Source organism: Nycticebus coucang, chromosome 1, assembly GCF_027406575.1.
Source record: "Nycticebus coucang isolate mNycCou1 chromosome 1, mNycCou1.pri, whole genome shotgun sequence".
Taxonomy (NCBI): domain Eukaryota; kingdom Metazoa; phylum Chordata; class Mammalia; order Primates; family Lorisidae; genus Nycticebus; species Nycticebus coucang.
The window spans coordinates 79,678,338-79,696,410 of record NC_069780.1 but is presented as its reverse complement, the minus strand read 5'-3'; the positions used below and the strand labels follow the sequence as shown (position 1 = coordinate 79,696,410).

Sequence of the window (18,073 nt, the reverse complement as noted above, 5' to 3'; positions counted from 1 at the left end):
TGCTCACTCGGGAGGGGCGTGCATTATTTAACATTACAGTGGGTTAGAACAGGGCAGCTCAAGCTTCTGCCTGAAATAATGAAAGGCACCAGAAAAGAAGTCCCCACCAGGCAGAACTGAATCCAAATACTTAAAAAAAAAAAAATTTTTAAGAATCGGTGTGAACAAACAATTCTCCTTACAAGCTGTAGGTGCTTCTAAACCTTCTAAGCCAAAGAAATGAACTGATAATTTTTTTAAACGCCTCATTCTGAATCAAGATCAGTTCTTAAAAGCTATGACATTGAAACCATCTTAAGACAAAAATAATATTTTAACTTTTGGTTCAGAAATTCATTTATTAACATTGAATTTGTAGTTTAAAATAAATAGCCCCCCCTAAAATAAGGAATGATAACAGGGTGGGGCACTCTTGCAGAAAAAGCCCTGACACAAAAATACCCACTGTTTCAGGAAGGAAAGCTAACTAAGGTCCAACCTAAAGATTTACCACCCCCACCCCCATCACTGAGCTCCACCCAGATTTGATTGTACTTCATGGCAGAAAAACTGTCAGAAAAAAACCCAACTCATTTGCTGCATATTTGTTTGCTGGTCCTCAAAGGCATTCAGAATTCAGAGGGTAGGGTCATGCATTATGAATGAATGGGTTTCCAATGGTAACTGGGAGCCATGGAACTCAACCCCAGGGTTCTCTCATAGAGGACAGAGTTGGGGGGAAGGGTCTCATTGCACATTCTCCTCTCCCTGGGGTAACAAGGAAGGAATCCTGTAAATTAAATACCTCATCCTCATATTTGCACCCAACAGAGAGATGCAGTGGTAAATTTTCTTCTATTTAAAACAAGCCAAGATACACGTTGAAATAAAGATTAGTAAAAATAAAAATCTAAGTCATATCATATTAGAACTTGATAAGAAAATGTTAGATGAGTTTCTCCCCACACTTGTTAATTTGGTGCCTTTGTTTAAGCAAAGATGGGTCTCTATTTTATAGCTACAGAGCATGCCTGCAGCATCACCTTGACAGAAAAGGGAAGTGGGGGGGGAAGCCAGAACACAGAGAGCAGGAGAAATCAGTTATCCAACTGGTATAACGCTAAGCAATCTGAATGTTTAGGACCTACCCATTTCTGAAGAAAAACCGACTAATCGCAAAGAGTTAAATCCTCCCAAAGTCTGTCGTTGCAGCTACGCAGCAATCCAAAAGAACAATGCACCTTTTTGCTAACATCTCAAGTTTGGAAGCGCCATGCAAAATTCCTACCATGCAGTGCAGCCATCCTCAGAAGCCCAGCATTATCTTCTCTCTAAGGAGTGATGTGCCAGTTCATGAACGGAACAGAGGAAGAGGAAAATGGAGGAAATGAGAGAAGGCCGGAAAGTCGGCAGGAATGCTTCTGGGTCATTAACAAGTGGAAGACCCCCTTCGGCATCCACACCAATCAACCTTTATCTTACAGGACATCTTTTTTCTCACTCAGCGTCTGTTGAAAAGACTGCAGCAAACCAAGCAGGGGATTATGGGATAGGGATGCAGCAGCGAGCTACAATGAGATTCGTGGGTGGCTGCTCTCCCTCTGAGTCAGCAGTCAGCTGTTGCCGTGTTCCGAGCTGGGCGGCGCAGCCCCACCGCCAGAATGGGACTGCAGGATTAAGCCCAGGAGAGGCAGCCGGTGCACATCTCCGGGCGCAGCCAGGGCAGGTACCAGGAGCATTACAAATCAGACAGAGGGCTTGCTGACGCGCCAATGGGGAACGCAGAGAGGATAGATTCTAGAAAGAAAACTAGGCACACGGTGCCTCAATATGAAAAGTTCAAATTTAGAGGGGTGTTTTGGGGCAGTGTGAGAGCACATACTTAACTTTCATTAGTTCCGGAGAAAAATATAAAAGTAGATCAATTCCCTTAGACGTTTCAAGAAGCTTGAAATACAAATGGAATTTAAAAAGTGCAAAAACAGTATAGTTCCACAAGCCTCGACCATTTCCCCCCCACTTGGTATTTACCCAGGACAGGCTCCATAAAAACAGTTCCAAAAAGTCAAATCATGCAAATGACATTTCTCTGCTTTTTGTGGTTCTAACCATTCAGAGAAAAAAGATATGGTACATTTATTTAACTCAGGAGATGATCAGGTCCTGTTCTTTTTCTGATAATTAAATTTCCAGTTAGAGGTTGAGATACCTGACAAACTTCAGATATAGACAGAACTTGATTTCCTACCAAGTCATTAAACTTACTTTCAAAGGATATTAATGGCATAAAAATGATCAGTAAGTAGTTACATAAAAGTGATTAGGCCTTCATATTACAAACAATACTTTGGAATAAAAAGTCTTTCATATCAGAATGGAATTCACAATGGTTCCCTCTTCTACAGCAATGGAGGCAGAGGACAGTATTGCATCCTATTCCTTGGTTAGTTACTAATTTAAAAGTGATCATTAATAATTTTTATTTAAAAAGACTGTGCATCTGCATATGTGATTACATTAATCAATTCCATTAATATTTATCACATTCCTTCCAAGCAGTCAAACACTGCCTTGAGCCCTTGAAGAGGGCTCAGCTCTGCCTAGCAGGGGTGAATACTTTTGGTGGTGGTAGGGGTGGGGGAGTCAGAGAATACAGTGAAAACAACAGATCTGGAAATACACAGAAATGCCAAATCTGGCATGCCATTTTCTTTTTCTTTTTTTTTTGCAGCTTTTTGCCAGGGCTGGGTTTGAACCCGCACACCTCCAGTATATGGGGCCAGCGCCCTACTCCTTTGAGCCATAGGTGCCACCTTCTGGCATGCCATTTTCCTTTTTTTTTTTTTTGTAGAGACAGAGTCTCACTTTATGGCCCTCGGTAGAGTGCCATGGCATCACACAGCTCACAGCAATCTCCAACTCCTGGGCTTAAGCGATTCTCTTGCCTCAGCCTCCCAAGTAGCTGGGACAACAGGCGCCCGCCACAACGCCCAGCTATTTTTTTGGTTGCAGTTCAGTCGGGGCCGGGTTTGAACCTGCCACCCTCGGTATATGGGGCCGGCGCCTTACCGACTGAGCCACAGGCGCCGCCCTGGCATGCCATTTTCAATGATACACAGTTCTCAAAAGCCTAGGTCACATCCTGCTTTAGAAATTTCATGGGTTTTTTTAACAATTTCATTGAGTTATAATTCACATTCCACATAATTCACTCATTTAAAGTGTACAGTTTAATGACTTTTACTATATTCATAGATGTGGGCAACCATTACCGCAGTCAATTTTAGAACATTTTCATCACCTCACAAAGAAACTCAGTACCCTTTTTTTTTCTTTTTGGAGAGTCTTACTTTGTCCACCCTCAGTAGAGTGCTGTGACATCGTAGCTCAAAGCAGCCTCAAACTCTGGGGCTCAAGAGATCCTCTTGCTGGGTAGTGCCTGTGGCTCAAAGGAGTAGGGCACCAGCCCCATATGCCACAGGTGGCAGGTTCAAACCCAGCCCCGGCCAAAACTGCAAAAAAAAAAAAAAAAAGAAGAGATCTTCTTGCTGCAGCCTCCCTGCTAGCTGGAACTACAGGTGCCCGCCACAATGCCCAGCTATTTTTCAGAGATGGGGTCTTGTTCTTGCTCAGGCTGGTCTCAAATTTGTGAGCTCAAGCAATCCACCCACCTCGGCCTCCCAGAGTGCTAGGATTACTAGGTGCTAGGATGTGAGCCACTGCACCAGGACCAAAACTCAGTACCCTTTAGCTATCACTCTACCTCCTCCCCTGACTGCCCTCCCCCACAGTACTAAGCAATCACTAACACACTTTTTGTCTCTATAATTGTACAATATGTGGTCAAAAACAAAAAACAGAACAAAACAATATGTGGTCATATGTGTCTATTCCTTTAGCATGTTTTCAAAGTTCATTCATGTATGTTGTAGCATGTATCAATTTCTCCTTTGTATGACTGAACAATATATTCCATTGTATGGATATAGCACATTTTGTTTATCCATTTACCAGTTGATAGGACATTTGGGTTGCTTCCACTTTTGGAGTATTATAAACAATGCTGCTATAAATACTTGTGTGTAAGGTTTTGTGTGGACATTTGGTGTGCTTCAGAAGTCCACAGTTTATAATTTATTTATTTATTTATTTATTTTTAAGAGACAGAGTCTCACTTTATTGCCCTTGGTAGAGTGCCCTGGCATCACAGCTCACAGCAACCTCCAACTCCTGGGCTTAAGCGCTTCTCTTGCCTCAGCCTCCAGAGTAGCTGGGACTACAGGCGCCCATCACAATGCCAGCTATTTTTTTTGTTGCAGTTTGGCCAGGGCCGTGTTTGAACCCACCACCCTCGGTGTATGGGGCCGGCCTAGATGTCTACAGTTTAATTAGGACCAAGTTCTAAAACTATAGGCAGGCTACTCTGACTCCATTTTATGATTTCTTCTTAAAACAGGCTATCACTAAGGTATCAGAGTCCTCTCTTCTCCTCCTGCTACTGAGCCTATCGCAAAGCCAAATTTGTAAAATGCTGACCCTTTCCCTAAGTACATCCTTCCTCCTGACCTCTCTCCTTCTCTTCCTCCACTCAGCTCACACTCAACTGAATGGGGTTTCCGCTTTCAGAAGGTGGTGGAGAAGTGGAAGGGGTCCCTGGCCTGGTTGCTGGGCTTGCAGAAAAGGCTTACTTACTCATTTAGTCTTTCCAATGACCACGTGTGGTCACTGTCTAGTGTGTTCAGGCACTGAGTAGGCAACAAGGATACAGAGAATAATTTAATGATTTTGAACCCTTAGGAAGGTCACAATCTAGTGTGGGAGATTAGTTAGTAAGCAGGCAGCTGCTATGTGGAGTGGTAAGTGCTTGATGGCAAGAGGAACAGGATGCTCTGGGCTCCCACAGGAGGGAATTGCCCTGGCAGGGAGGAGCGGAGAGCATTTCATGCAAAGGCAAGAGCTGGGCCACAGGAATTGAGGAAAGTATGGCTAAAACCTGGGATAAAAGGAGTGATATTTGTTTCTGATTTTTACCTAAAATTGGGAATACCTCTTCTGTGGATATAGCATTATGCAGGATAGTTGGGTTTGAAATAACCCTCATCATCATCACTTTGCTACTGTGTGGGTTAACTGGGTTTTGAGGGCTCAGGGGCAAATCTAACACACACATAATGTTGCTTACAACAGGAAAATGCAGCCTCGTTTTAGCACATGTCTCGGCAGATGAACACAACAGTTTGTAAGTGGGAGCTTGTGGTACACAACAGTTTGTAAGTGGGAGCTTGTGTTAACCACAGGATGTTTCAGCAGGCCACAGCATCTTCTGCAGCTTCCCCTTGGCACTCCCTGGCAACAGGTAGGTGGTGGTATGGCTGTTAGCACATTTATTTCTGAGTTGGAGTTTGCCTGTATTGAAGCCCCAAGCAGCCAGCTATGGGGCCTTAAGAGCAGAGAAGAGCCCTAGATGCTTGAGATTAAGACTGCTACACACCTTACTGATTTCTTGGAGCTGCCTTCCCCTCCCCACTGGTTCCCATCTGTGGAAAGGATATTAGAGAGAACCGTCATCAGCCAGTTTGAGTAGGATGTACAATGGGGAAGCACCCAGTGCACAGCGCCCATACAGAAGAACAGGATGTATGCTGCTAAGTTGGGTTTGGAAGGATCATAGGAGATAGCGATCTGCCATTTATCAACCCTGTATTATATGCCAGGGTCAAGCCAAAGCACTTTATATACAGTCTACCTATCCCTGATCAAGGAAATTTCTCCTAGAAAGTAAACTCTTTAGGATGGCGTATGAAGCCCTTTATGATCTGGCCTCTATCTCATTTTTCTCCACCTTCTGTCCTTCCTAGTCACACTCTAGCTCCTAAAACATTTCACCATGTGTTTTTTAGCAGTGAGTGGCTCTCAACAAGTAATGAATGGTACCAGCTACCCCTGCCATGGGGCGGTGGGGTATACACGTGGAAATGTGAAGGGACATTTTGGCTGTCATACTTAGTCCGTAGAGGGGTGGGGGGGAGGGGTGCTACTGACATTTAGTGCCCAGGGAGAGGGATGCCAAACATCCTCCAATGCATCAGACAGTCCTATACATTTGTCCCCCCAGAAAGTCAGGAGCACTTTGAGAAACATTAATCTCTAGGCTCACATACCATTTGCCTGCAAGGAATATTCTTATCCTCCCCTACCTCCTTCCCTGGTTAGCTCCTTTGACTCCTTCAGAACTCAGCAAGACAATGACCCACTTAAGAAAGGATTCTGACTTCTCTGACTCTCAGACCCTCCCAGCTCCAGCCTGGATTGGGTGCCACTCCTGTGTGTTCCATAGCACATTTTTCTGAAAACTGTTGAAAAGTTCCTTCCATCTTTTACCTCTAATTCTCCAACCCCTGGAGCAGTGCTTTTCACACAGTAGATGCCCAACAAATGTATAATAACAAAACTCCCTCTACAAATGACTGAATGATATAATATGACCTGAAGATAAAACTTCATTTCAGAATTGAAAAACAGCTGGGTCAGAGATCATTAGGCAGAGGCAGCTTCTTCATATTTGACTGGTGGTTTATACTCTAGAAACTGCCTTCATACTAGATTTTCTGTGATCTTCAAAGCAAACTCAGAAACAGGTAGAGCAGGTATTACCTTAGTGGAAATGGAGGTTTAGAAAAGGGACCAGCCCAGGGCAGAATAGCCATAACACAGCAGAGGTGAACTTGAGGCCCCCCCCCACCAAAGAAGGGCTGGCGGACCAGCAGAGCAAGATGGCGTCTGAGTAACAGCTTCCTTGCATCTGGGCACCGTGAGTCTGGGGAGATAGGACTCAAGGCATCTCTGCTGGTGGGATCTGCCTATCATCACCCCTGCGAGGATACAGAGAGTCAGTGAGAGACTTTTGGACCCCAAGAGGAGGACTAAAACAGTGGAAAACTGTCAAGTGGTCACGTGTGTTCAATCGGTCTAAACCTGCCCGCAACTGCACGAGAACTTAAAGAGCAAGAGGAAGTGAAGGGAAAATTAGGGCAAGGAAACAGATAAAAGAAATCACTCATGAGGAAGAATCAGCAGAAAACTCCAGGCAACATGAAGAACCAGTCCAGAACAACCCCGCCAAGGGACTATGACGTAGCTACTGCAGAGGATTCCACCTGTAAAGAAATGTTAGGAATGACAGAAAGGGAATTTAGAATACACATGATGAAAACAATGAAAGAAATGATGGAAATAATGAGGGAAACTGCTAATAAAGTGGAAAATAACCAAAAGGAAATCCAAAAACAGAATCAAATAAGAGATGAACAATATGAAGAATATAAAAAGGATATAGCAGAGCTGAAGGAACTGAAACAGTCAATTAGGGAACTTAAAGATGCAATGGTAAGCATCAGCAACAGGTTAGACCATGCAGAAGAAAGAATTTCAGAGGTAGAAGACAAAGTTCTTGAGATAACTCAGATAGTAAAAGAGGCAGAAAAGAAGAGAGAGAAAGCAGAACGTTCACTGTCAGAATTATGGGACCTTATGAAGCGTTCCAACATACGAGTTATAGGAATCCCAGAAGGGGAAGAAGAATGTCCCAGAGGAATGGAAGCCATACTACAGAATATTATAAAAGAAAATTTCCCAAATATCACCAAAGATTCTGACACACTGCTTTCAGAGGGCTATCGGACCCCAGGTCGCCTCAACTCTAACCGAGCTTCTCCAAGACACATTGTGATGAACCTGTCCAAAGTCAAGACAAAAGAAAAGATTCTGCAAGCTGCCAGGAGTAAGCGCCAGTTGACCTACAGGGGCAAATCGCAGACTTCTCTAATGAAACTTTCCAAGCAAGAAGACAATGGTCATCTACCTTTAATCTACTTAAACAGAACAATTTCCAGCCCAGAATTCTGTACCCTGCTAAGCTAAGCTTAAAAATTGACGGAGAAATTAAACCATTTACGGATATACAAACATTGAGAAAATTCGCCACAACAGGACCAGCTCTACAGGAAATACTTCAACCTGTTCTGCACGCTGACCACCACAATGGATTAGCAGCAAAGTAAGAACTCAGAAATTAAAGGACAGAACCTAACCTCCACACTGATGCAAAAGATAAAACTAAGCAATGGACTCTCACAAAATAAGATGAATAGAATACTACCACACTTATCAATTATCTCAATAAATGTTAATGGCTTGAATTCCCCACTGAAGAGACATAGATTGGCTGACTGGATTAAAAAACACAAGCCATCCATTTGCTGTCGGCAAGAAACACACCTGGCTTCAAAAGACAAATTCAAGCTCCGAGTCAAGGGTTGGAAGACAATTTTTCAGGCAAATGGCATTCAGAACAAAAGAGGAGTTGCAATCTTATTTTCAGATACATGTGGATTTAAAGCAACTAAAGTCAAAAAAGACAAAGATGGTCACTTTATATTGGTCAAAGGAAAAATACAACAAGAAGACATTTCAATTCTAAATATTTATGCACCCAATTTAAATGCTCCCAGATTCTTGAAACAGACCTTACTCAGTCTGAGCAATATGATATCTGATAATACCATAATAACAGGGAACTTTAACACTCCTCTTACAGAGCTGGACAGATCCTCTAAACAGAAATTAAACAAAGATATAAGAGATTTGGGCGGCACCTGTGGCTCAGTGAGTAGGGCGCCGGCCCCATATGCCGAGGGTGGCGGGTTCAAACCCAGCCCCGGCCAAATTGCAACAAAAAAATAGCCGGGCATTGTGGCGGGCACCTGTAGTCCCACCTGCTCGGGAGGCTGAGGCAAGAGAATCGCGTAAGCCCAAGAGTTAGAGGTTGCTGTGAGCCGTGTGATGTCATGGCACTCTACCCGAGGGCAGTACAGTGAGACTCTTGTCTCTACAAAAAAAAAAAAAGAAAGAAAAAAGATATAAGAGATTTAAATGAGACCCTAGAACAACTGTGCTTGATAGACGCATATAGAACACTCCACCCCAAAGATAAAGAATATACATTCTTCTCATCACCCCATGGAACATTCTCCAAAATTGATCATATCCTGGGACACAAAACAAATATCAACAGAATCAAAAGAATTGAAATTTTACCTTGTATCTTCTCAGACCATAAGGCACTAAAGGTGGAACTCAACTCTAACAAAAATGCTCAACCCCACACAAAGGCATGGAAATTAAACAATCCTCTGTTGAATAACAGATGGGTGCAGGAAGCAATAAAACAGGAAATCATCAACTTCCTTGAGCATAACAACAATGAAGACACAAGCTACCAAAACCTGTGGGATACTGCAAAAGCAGTTTTGAGAGGAAAATTCATCGCTTTAGATGACTACATTCGAAAAACAGAAAGAGAGCACATCAACAATCTCACAAGCCATCTTATGAGGAATTGAAAAAAGAAGAACAATCGAAGCCTAAACTCAGTAGAAGAAAAGAAATATCCAAAATCAAATCAGAGATCAATGAAATTGAAAACAAAAGAATCATTCAGAAAATTAATGAAACAAGGAGTTGATTTTTTGAAAAAATAAATAAAACAGATAAACCATTGGCCAGACTAATGAGAAATAGAAAAGTAAAATCTCTAGTAACCTCAATCAGAAATGATAAAGGGGAAATAACAACTGATCCCACAGAGATACAAGAGATCATCTCTGAATACTACCAGAAACTCTATGCCCAGAAATTTGATGTGAAGGAAATGGATCAATATTTGGAATCACACCCTCTCCCTAGACTTAGCCAGGAAGAAATAGAGCTCCTGAACAGACCAATTTCAAGCACTGAGATCAAAGAAACAATAAAAAAGCTTCCAACCAAAAAATGCCCTGGTCCAGATGGCTTCACACCAGAATTCTATCAAACCTTCAAGGAAGAGCTTATTCCTGTACTGCAGAAATTATTCCAAAACATTGAGGAAGAAGGAACCTTCCCCAACACATTCTATGAAGCAAACATCACCCTGATACCAAAACCAGGAAAAGACCCAAACAAAAAGGAGAATTTCAGACCAATCTCACTCATGAATATAGATGCAAAAATTCTCAACAAAATCCTAGCCAATAGATTACAGCTTATCATCAAAAAAGTCATTCGTCATGATCAAGTAGGCTTCATCCCAGGGATGCAAGGCTGGTTTAACATACGCAAGTCCATAAACATTATCCACCATATTAACAGAGGCAAAAATAAAGATTACATGATCCTCTCAATAGATGCAGAAAAAGCATTTGATAAAATCCAGCATCCTTTTCTAATTAGAACACTGAAGAGTATAGGCATAGGTGGCACATTTCTAAAACTGACTGAAGCTATCTATGACAAACCCACAGCCAATATTTTACTGAATGGAGTAAAACTGAAAGCTTTTCCTCTTAGAACTGGAACCAGACAAGGTTGTTCTCTGTCACCTTTACTATTCAACATGGTGCTGGAAGTTCTAGCCAATACAATTAGGCAAGACAAGGAAATAAAGGGAATCCAAATGGGAGCAGAGGAGGTCAAACTCTCCCTCTTTGCTGACGACATGATCTTACACTTAGAGAACCCCAAAGACTCAACCACAAGACTCCTAGAAGTCATCAAAAAATACAGTAATGTTTCAGGATATAAAATCAATGTCCACAAGTCAGTAGCCTTTGTATACACCAATAACAGTCAAGATGAGAAGCTAATTAAGGACACAACTCCCTTCACCATAGTTTCGAAGAAAATGAAATACCGAGGAATATACCTAACGAAGGAGGTGAAGGACCTCTATAAAGAAAACTATGAAATCCTCAGAAAGGAAATAGCAGAGGATATTAACAAATGGAAGAACATACCATGCTCATGGATGGGAAGAATCAACATTGTTAAAATGTCTATACTTCCCAAAGCAATTTACCTATTCAATGCCATTCCTATCAAAATACCAACATCATACTTTCAAGATTTGGAAAAAATGATTCTGCATTTTGTATGGAACCGGAAAAAAACCCGTATAGCTAAGGCAGTTCTTACTAATAAAAATAAAGCTGGGGGCATCAGCATACCAGATCTTAGTCTGTACTACAAAGCCATAGTGGTCAAGACAGCATGGTACTGGCACAAAAATAGAGACATAGACACTTGGAATCGAATTGAAAACCAAGAAATGAAACTAACATCTTACAACCACTTAATCTTCGATAAACCAAACGAGAACATTCCTTGGGGGAAAGACTCCCTATTCAATAAATGGTGTTGGGAGAACTGGATCTCTACATGTAAAAGACTGAAACTGGACCCACACCTTTCCCCACTCACAAAAATTGATTCAAGATGGATAAAGGACTTAAATTTAAGGCACGAAACAATAAAAATCCTCAAAGAAAGCATAGGAAAAACACTGGAAGATATTGGCCTGGGGGAAGACTTCATGAAGAAGACTGCCATGGCAATTGCAACAACAACAAAAATAAACAAATGGGACTTCATTAAACTGAAAAGCTTCTGTACAGCTAAGGTGACGATAACCAAAGCAAAGAGACAACCCACACAATGGGAAAGGATATTTGCATATTTTCAATCAGACAAAAGCTTGATAACCAGGATCTATAGAGAACTCAAATTAATCCACATGAAAAAAGCCAACAATCCCTTATATCAATGGGCAAGAGACATGAATAGAACTTTCTCTAAAGACGACAGACGAATGGCTAACAAACACATGAAAAAATGTTCATCATCTCTATATATTAGAGAAATGCAAATCAAAACATCCCTGAGATACCATCTAACCCCAGAGAGAATGGCCCACATCACAAAATCTCAAAACTGCAGATGCTGGCGTGGATGTGGAGAGAAGGGAACACTTTTACACTGCTGGTGGGACTGCAAACTAGTACAACCTTTCTGGAAGGAAGTATGGAGAAACCTCAAAGCACTCAACCTAGACCTCCCATTCGATCCTGCAATCCCATTACTGGGCATCTACCCAGAAGGAAAAAAATCCTTTTATCATAAGGACACTTGTACTAGACTGTTTATTGCAGCTCAATTTACAATCGCCAAAATGTGGAAACAGCCTAAATGCCCACCAACCCAGGAATGGATTAACAAGCTGTGGTATATGTATACCATGGAATACTATTCAGCCATTAAAAAAAATGGAGACTTTACATCCTTCGTATTAACCTGGATGGAAGTGGAAGACATTATTCTTAGTAAAGCATCACAAGAATGGAGAAGCATGAATCCTATGTACTCAATCTTGATATGAGGACAATTAATGACAATTAAGGTTATGGGGGGGAGCAGAAAGAGGGATGGAGGGAGGGGGGTGGGGCCTTAGTGTGTGTCACACTTTATGGGGGCAAGACATGATTGCAAGAGGGACTTTACCTGACAATTGCAATCAGTGTAACTGGCTTATTGTACCCTCAATGAATCCCGAACAATAAAAAAAAAAAAAAGATTATTAAAAAAAAAAAAAAAAAAAAAAAAAAAAAAATACAGTAATGTTTCAGGATATAAAATCAATGTCCACAAGTCAGTAGCCTTTGTATACACCAATAACAGTCAAGATGAGAAGCTAATTAAGGACACAACTCCCTTCACCATAGTTTCGAAGAAAATGAAATACCGAGGAATATACCTAACGAAGGAGGTGAAGGACCTCTATAAAGAAAACTATGAAATCCTCAGAAAGGAAATAGCAGAGGATATTAACAAATGGAAGAACATACCATGCTCATGGATGGGAAGAATCAACATTGTTAAAATGTCTATACTTCCCAAAGCAATTTACCTATTCAATGCCATTCCTATCAAAATACCAACATCATACTTTCAAGATTTGGAAAAAATGATTCTGCATTTTGTATGGAACCGGAAAAAAACCCGTATAGCTAAGGCAGTTCTTACTAATAAAAATAAAGCTGGGGGCATCAGCATACCAGATCTTAGTCTGTACTACAAAGCCATAGTGGTCAAGACAGCATGGTACTGGCACAAAAATAGAGACATAGACACTTGGAATCGAATTGAAAACCAAGAAATGAAACTAACATCTTACAACCACTTAATCTTCGATAAACCAAACGAGAACATTCCTTGGGGGAAAGACTCCCTATTCAATAAATGGTGTTGGGAGAACTGGATCTCTACATGTAAAAGACTGAAACTGGACCCACACCTTTCCCCCCTCACAAAAATTGATTCAAGATGGATAAAGGACTTAAATTTAAGGCATGAAACAATAAAAATCCTCAAAGAAAGCATAGGAAAAACACTGGAAGATATTGGCCTGGGGAAAGACTTCATGAAGAAGACTGCCATGGCAATTGCAACAACAACAAAAATAAACAAATGGGACTTCATTAAACTGAAAAGCTTCTGTACAGCCAAGGAGACAATAACCAAAGCAAAGAGACTACCTACACAATGGGAAAGGATATTTGCATATTTTCAATCAGACAAAAGCTTGATAACTAGGATCTATAGAGAACTCAAATTAATCCATATGAAAAAAGCCAACAATCCCATATATCAATGGGCAAGAGACATGAATAGAACCTTCTCTAAAGATGACAGACGAATGGCTAACAAACACATGAAAAAATGTTCATCATCTCTATATATTAGAGAAATGCAAATCAAAACAACCCTGAGATATCATCTAACCCCAGTGAGAATGGCCCACATCACAAAATCTCAAAACTGCAGATGCTGGCGTGGATGTGGAGAGAAGGGAACACTTTTACACTGCTGGTGGGACTGCAAACTAGTACACCTTTCTGGAAGGAAGTATGGAGAAACCTCAAAGCACTCAAGCTAGACCTCCCATTTGATCCTGCAATCCCATTACTGGGCATCTACCCAGAAGGAAAAAAATCCTTTTATCATAAGGACACTTGTACTAGACTGTTTATTGCAGCTCAATTTACAATCGCCAAAATGTGGAAACAGCCTAAATGCCCACCAACCCAGGAATGGATTAACAAGCTGTGGTATATGTATACCATGGAATACTATTCAGCTATTAAAAAAAATGGAGACTTTACATCCTTCGTATTAACCTGGATGGAAGTGGAAGACATTATTCTTCGTAAAGCATCACAAGAATGGAGAAGCATGAATCCTATGTACTCAATTTTGATATGAGGACAATTAATGTCAATTAAGGTTATGGGGGGGAGGAAAAGCAGAAAGAGGGACGGAGGGAGGGGGGTGGGGCCTTGGTGTGTGTCACACTTTATGGGGGCAAGACATGATTGCAATCAATATAACCTGGCTTATTGTACCCTCAATGAATCCCCAACCATTAAAAAAAAAAAAGAAAGAAGGGCTGGCACAGTCCCTCTTTCAATGTGCAACAGTGCCCTTCCAGGATGGGCTAGGGCAGGAACAGCGATCAGGTGATTCTAGAGCAGAACAAAGCCAACTGATTAAAGAGGTGATATGTTTCAGTGAGAGGTAAATATAACCAACTATCAGGAGGCAACCTAAAATATTCTGCCTAATGAAATCATTATTTCATGTGTCTTATCTCTGAGTTCGAAAATATTTATGAGGAGTGGGGGTAGGAAGAGATTGGTCAGCAGGTACAAAGTTATAGTTAGAAAGACTAGGCTCTCGTATTTTACTGCACAGGAAAGTCATGGTTAACAATATTGTACACTTCAAAATAGCTAGAAGAGAGGATTTTCATTGTTCTCACAACAAAAATGATGAATGTATGAGGTGATAAGATATGCTCACTATCCTGTTTTGATTATTATACAACATATACATAGATGAAAACATCACACTGTATCCACTAATAATGTATAATTATGTGCCATTCAAATTTTTAATTTATTTTTAATATTTATTTATTTATTTATTTATTTATTTATTTGAAACAGAGTCTCACTGTGTCACAGCTCACACCAACCTAAAACTTGGGCTTAAGTGATTCTCTTGCCTCAGCCTCCCAAGTAGCTGGGACTGCAGGCGCCCGCCACAATACCCAGCTATCTTTTTGTTTTAGTCGTCCTTGGTGTTTGGCAGGCCTGGGCCAGGCTCAAACTCCCCAGCCTTGGTGTATGTGGCCATCACCCTAACAGCTGAGCTACGGGTGCTGAGCCTCAAAACTTTTTTTTGAAAGACATAAAGAAAACAAACAAAGCTTTACAAAAATTATTGTCCAATGGTCTAATGAAAGAGGATGCCAAGGAACAATAATTTCCAGCCTTCAGTTCAGGAGTCAGCAACTAAAAAAGAGATACGATGGTTTCACAGCCATTACTCTAGGTGTGGTCCCTGAAAACCAGGCTCTTTCCAGCCAGTTCAGACTTTTAAGTTGTCAGTTTGTTGAGTGGTTTGGATTGGCCCCCAAGAGGCTCCATCTTCTCTTTTGGCAGTGGCCCTGATCAGAGTCAAAGTCATTCTTTAGAGGCTGTGGGGAAGTCCTAGGACAAACAGGACTGTCAGAAAATAACAGCAGATAAGGCAGAAAAGACCTTCTCTTTAAATCGGTGTCCTCAGGAAGAGAGAAGGTCTAGGTTGGCCTTAACCTAATGTGGATAGAGGTGGATTAACTGGGCAACCAGCTGATCCAGTATAGGCCCAAGAACTCACACCAGAACTGGCTTGGCCTTGGGCTCTGCATTTAATGTTACACATTCCACAAATGATTACATGCCAGGTGGTTTACTAGGTACTGGTGTTATAAAAACAAGTGACATGAATAGAACATCTCAAAACCCCTCATGGGGATAGGCTTCCCTGCCTCCAACCCACAGTCGTGTTGCCCGGGGTTCAGGACCAGGCTAGCTCATCTAGGCAACATTTCAGTAATGGTGACCCAGGCCAAGCACTCCTGACTGCCTGACCAGTACCTCAGTCTCCCTCCAGGCTACCTGTGTCTCCCACAGGATGCTGCCCCACAGGGAAGGCCCCAGGTGGGTCTGCCCAGTGCACAGTATAAGACACTGCCACTTTTCTTGCTACAGACCCTATCCCTTTATTAATCACCTCTGCATTCATTGATCTTTTCTTGGCAGTTTTCTCATGTTGACTCACATTGAACAGAAAACAAAAATTTGCATCTATTAATAAAAACTCTACCTAAGAAGGAATTTTGGTTGGTCTGGTATAATTTATTCTTATAGACCTCATAATGCTTTCTTTTCTAGGTGCTTACAAGCCATCCCATTAGTAATCCTTCCCTAGCAATATGCTTCATAAGAAGTTCCATAGTTTATTAATTTGTGGGTTTCATTTTTGTAAATGAAAAGAATTCCCTGTTTCTGTCTTAAGGAAATTCTCCCATTGCCTAAATTAGAGTCCCATGATTTTGCAATCTTAGCTATGTGTTCTCTCAGAAACCTAGAATGTGATTTGTTGAGGCAGGAGATTTAAATTTATTTAGAGCACCTGAGTTTTGTATTATTTTTACCTATTATATTTGCTTCCTAGGACTACTGTACCAAAGTACCAGAAACTGGCATAGCTTAAGACAACAGAAATTGATTCTTTCACAGCTCTGGGGACTAGAGGTTTAAAATCAAGGTAGGGACAGGATCAGAGAATGCTTGTCACTTCCAGCTTCTGGGAGCCCCTGTATTCTCTGGCTTGTAGCTATCCTCCCACTCTCTTTGTTATTATATGGCCATGTTCTCCTGTGTCTGTGTCTTCTTCTCATAAGGACACCAGTCACAGTGGATTAGGGCCCACCCTAATATGAGTGTGACCTCATCTTGACTGTATCTACAAAGACCATATTTCCAGACAAGGTCATATTCACAGCTATGGTAGTTTAGGACTACAGTATGTCCTTTGGGAATGAGGTGGGACACAATTCAACCCATAACACTATTGTAGGTAAAAGGTAAACATCAGGTCTGGGTGAGGCAAGCTTGCCTGAGTATTACCTGGGCTTTCCACAGCACTGTTCCCTTGAAAACTAAATAGAGTTAAGACAAATGGTAAGTATCATTTCTGCCCTATCTGATGTGTATTGGTGAAGCTGCAAGTTGACTAACTAGGATTACATAAAAGATTGGTGGGCAGGCAGCGCCTGTGGCTCAGTGAGTAGGGCGCCGGCCCCATATACTGAGGGTGGCAGGTTCATACCCAGCCCCGGCCAAACTGCAACAAAAAAATAGCCAGGTGTTGTGACAGGTGCCTGTAGTCCCAGCTGCTCGGGAGACTGAAGCAAGAGAATCTCATAAGCCCAAGAGCTGGAGGTTGCTGTGAGTCCTGTGACGTCATGGCACTCTACCCAAGGGCAGTAAAGTGAGACTCTGTCTCCAAAAGTAAAAAAAATGGTGGGCTAAAGCAGCTGTGGCTTCTGTACGTCAAGGTGACCCACACACACCTTGACTCTCCTCCCTGGGGCATCCCTGTGCGGATGAGTGGGCCGGAGGGCTGCTGGGGCTCCCAGCGAGATGACTGTGCTGTCTCCTGCTTTGTATCCTTCAAGCTTACTTGTGTCTCGGGATTGCTGGCTAAAACCCACAACCCCAGCTGTGTTGGTCTGAGTTACTTTTCTTTAACCTTCTGAAGCTCCTTTTCAGCATGAACACAGCCTTTTACAAAGAAGACTGAGGCAAAACACTCAGCCACCCACTGATACTACATCAAATGCCCCCAGCAGCACATCTGTCCCTTCCTTACTGTCTTGCTCTGATGATCACAAAAATAAAAAGCAAAATCCAAGGGCGGCGCCTGTGGCTCAGTGAGTAGGGCGCCGGCCCCAAATACCGAGGGTGGTGGGTTCAAACCCAGCCCCGGCCAAACTGCAACAAAAAAATAGCCGGGCGTTGTGGCAGGCGCCTGTAGTCTCAGCTGCCTGGGAGGCTGAGGCAAGAGAATTGCATAAGCCCAAGAGTTAGAGGTTGCTGTGAGCTGTGTGAAGCCACGGCACTCTACCGAGGGCGGTACAGTGAGACTCTGTCTCTACAAAAAAAAAAAAAAAAGCAAAAACCAAAATGTTCTTTTGTTTTGCCGTTGTTTCTCCTGGATAACCTGAGTCTACCTGGAGTATAACCTGCCAGGCCTAACTCTAGATGTCTCATTACATCCACGTCCACACCGATGTGCACATGAGTATCAACTTGTTTTTCTCCTAAACAAGTTC

The 18,073-nt window shown here is 41.9% G+C and overlaps 1 protein-coding gene across 9 annotated transcripts in view; it reads right to left on the bottom strand.

The window, feature by feature from the left end:
- Window positions 1-18,073, bottom strand: part of TRIM2 (tripartite motif containing 2) — a 166,493-nt gene that overhangs the window by 88,650 nt on the left and 59,770 nt on the right. For 2 of the 9 annotated variants that reach the window (XM_053583097.1, XM_053583145.1), the window contains exon 1: window positions 1,268-1,515. The exons of 5 other annotated variants lie outside the window; for them this stretch is intronic. In XM_053583097.1, the coding sequence (XP_053439072.1) occupies window positions 1,268-1,270 (3 nt within the window). In that variant the 5' untranslated portion in view covers window positions 1,271-1,515. Of the gene's footprint in view, window positions 1-1,267; window positions 1,517-18,073 lie in introns of those variants that run through there. 2 more of the 9 variants (XM_053583079.1, XM_053583088.1) reach the window with 2 other exon arrangements.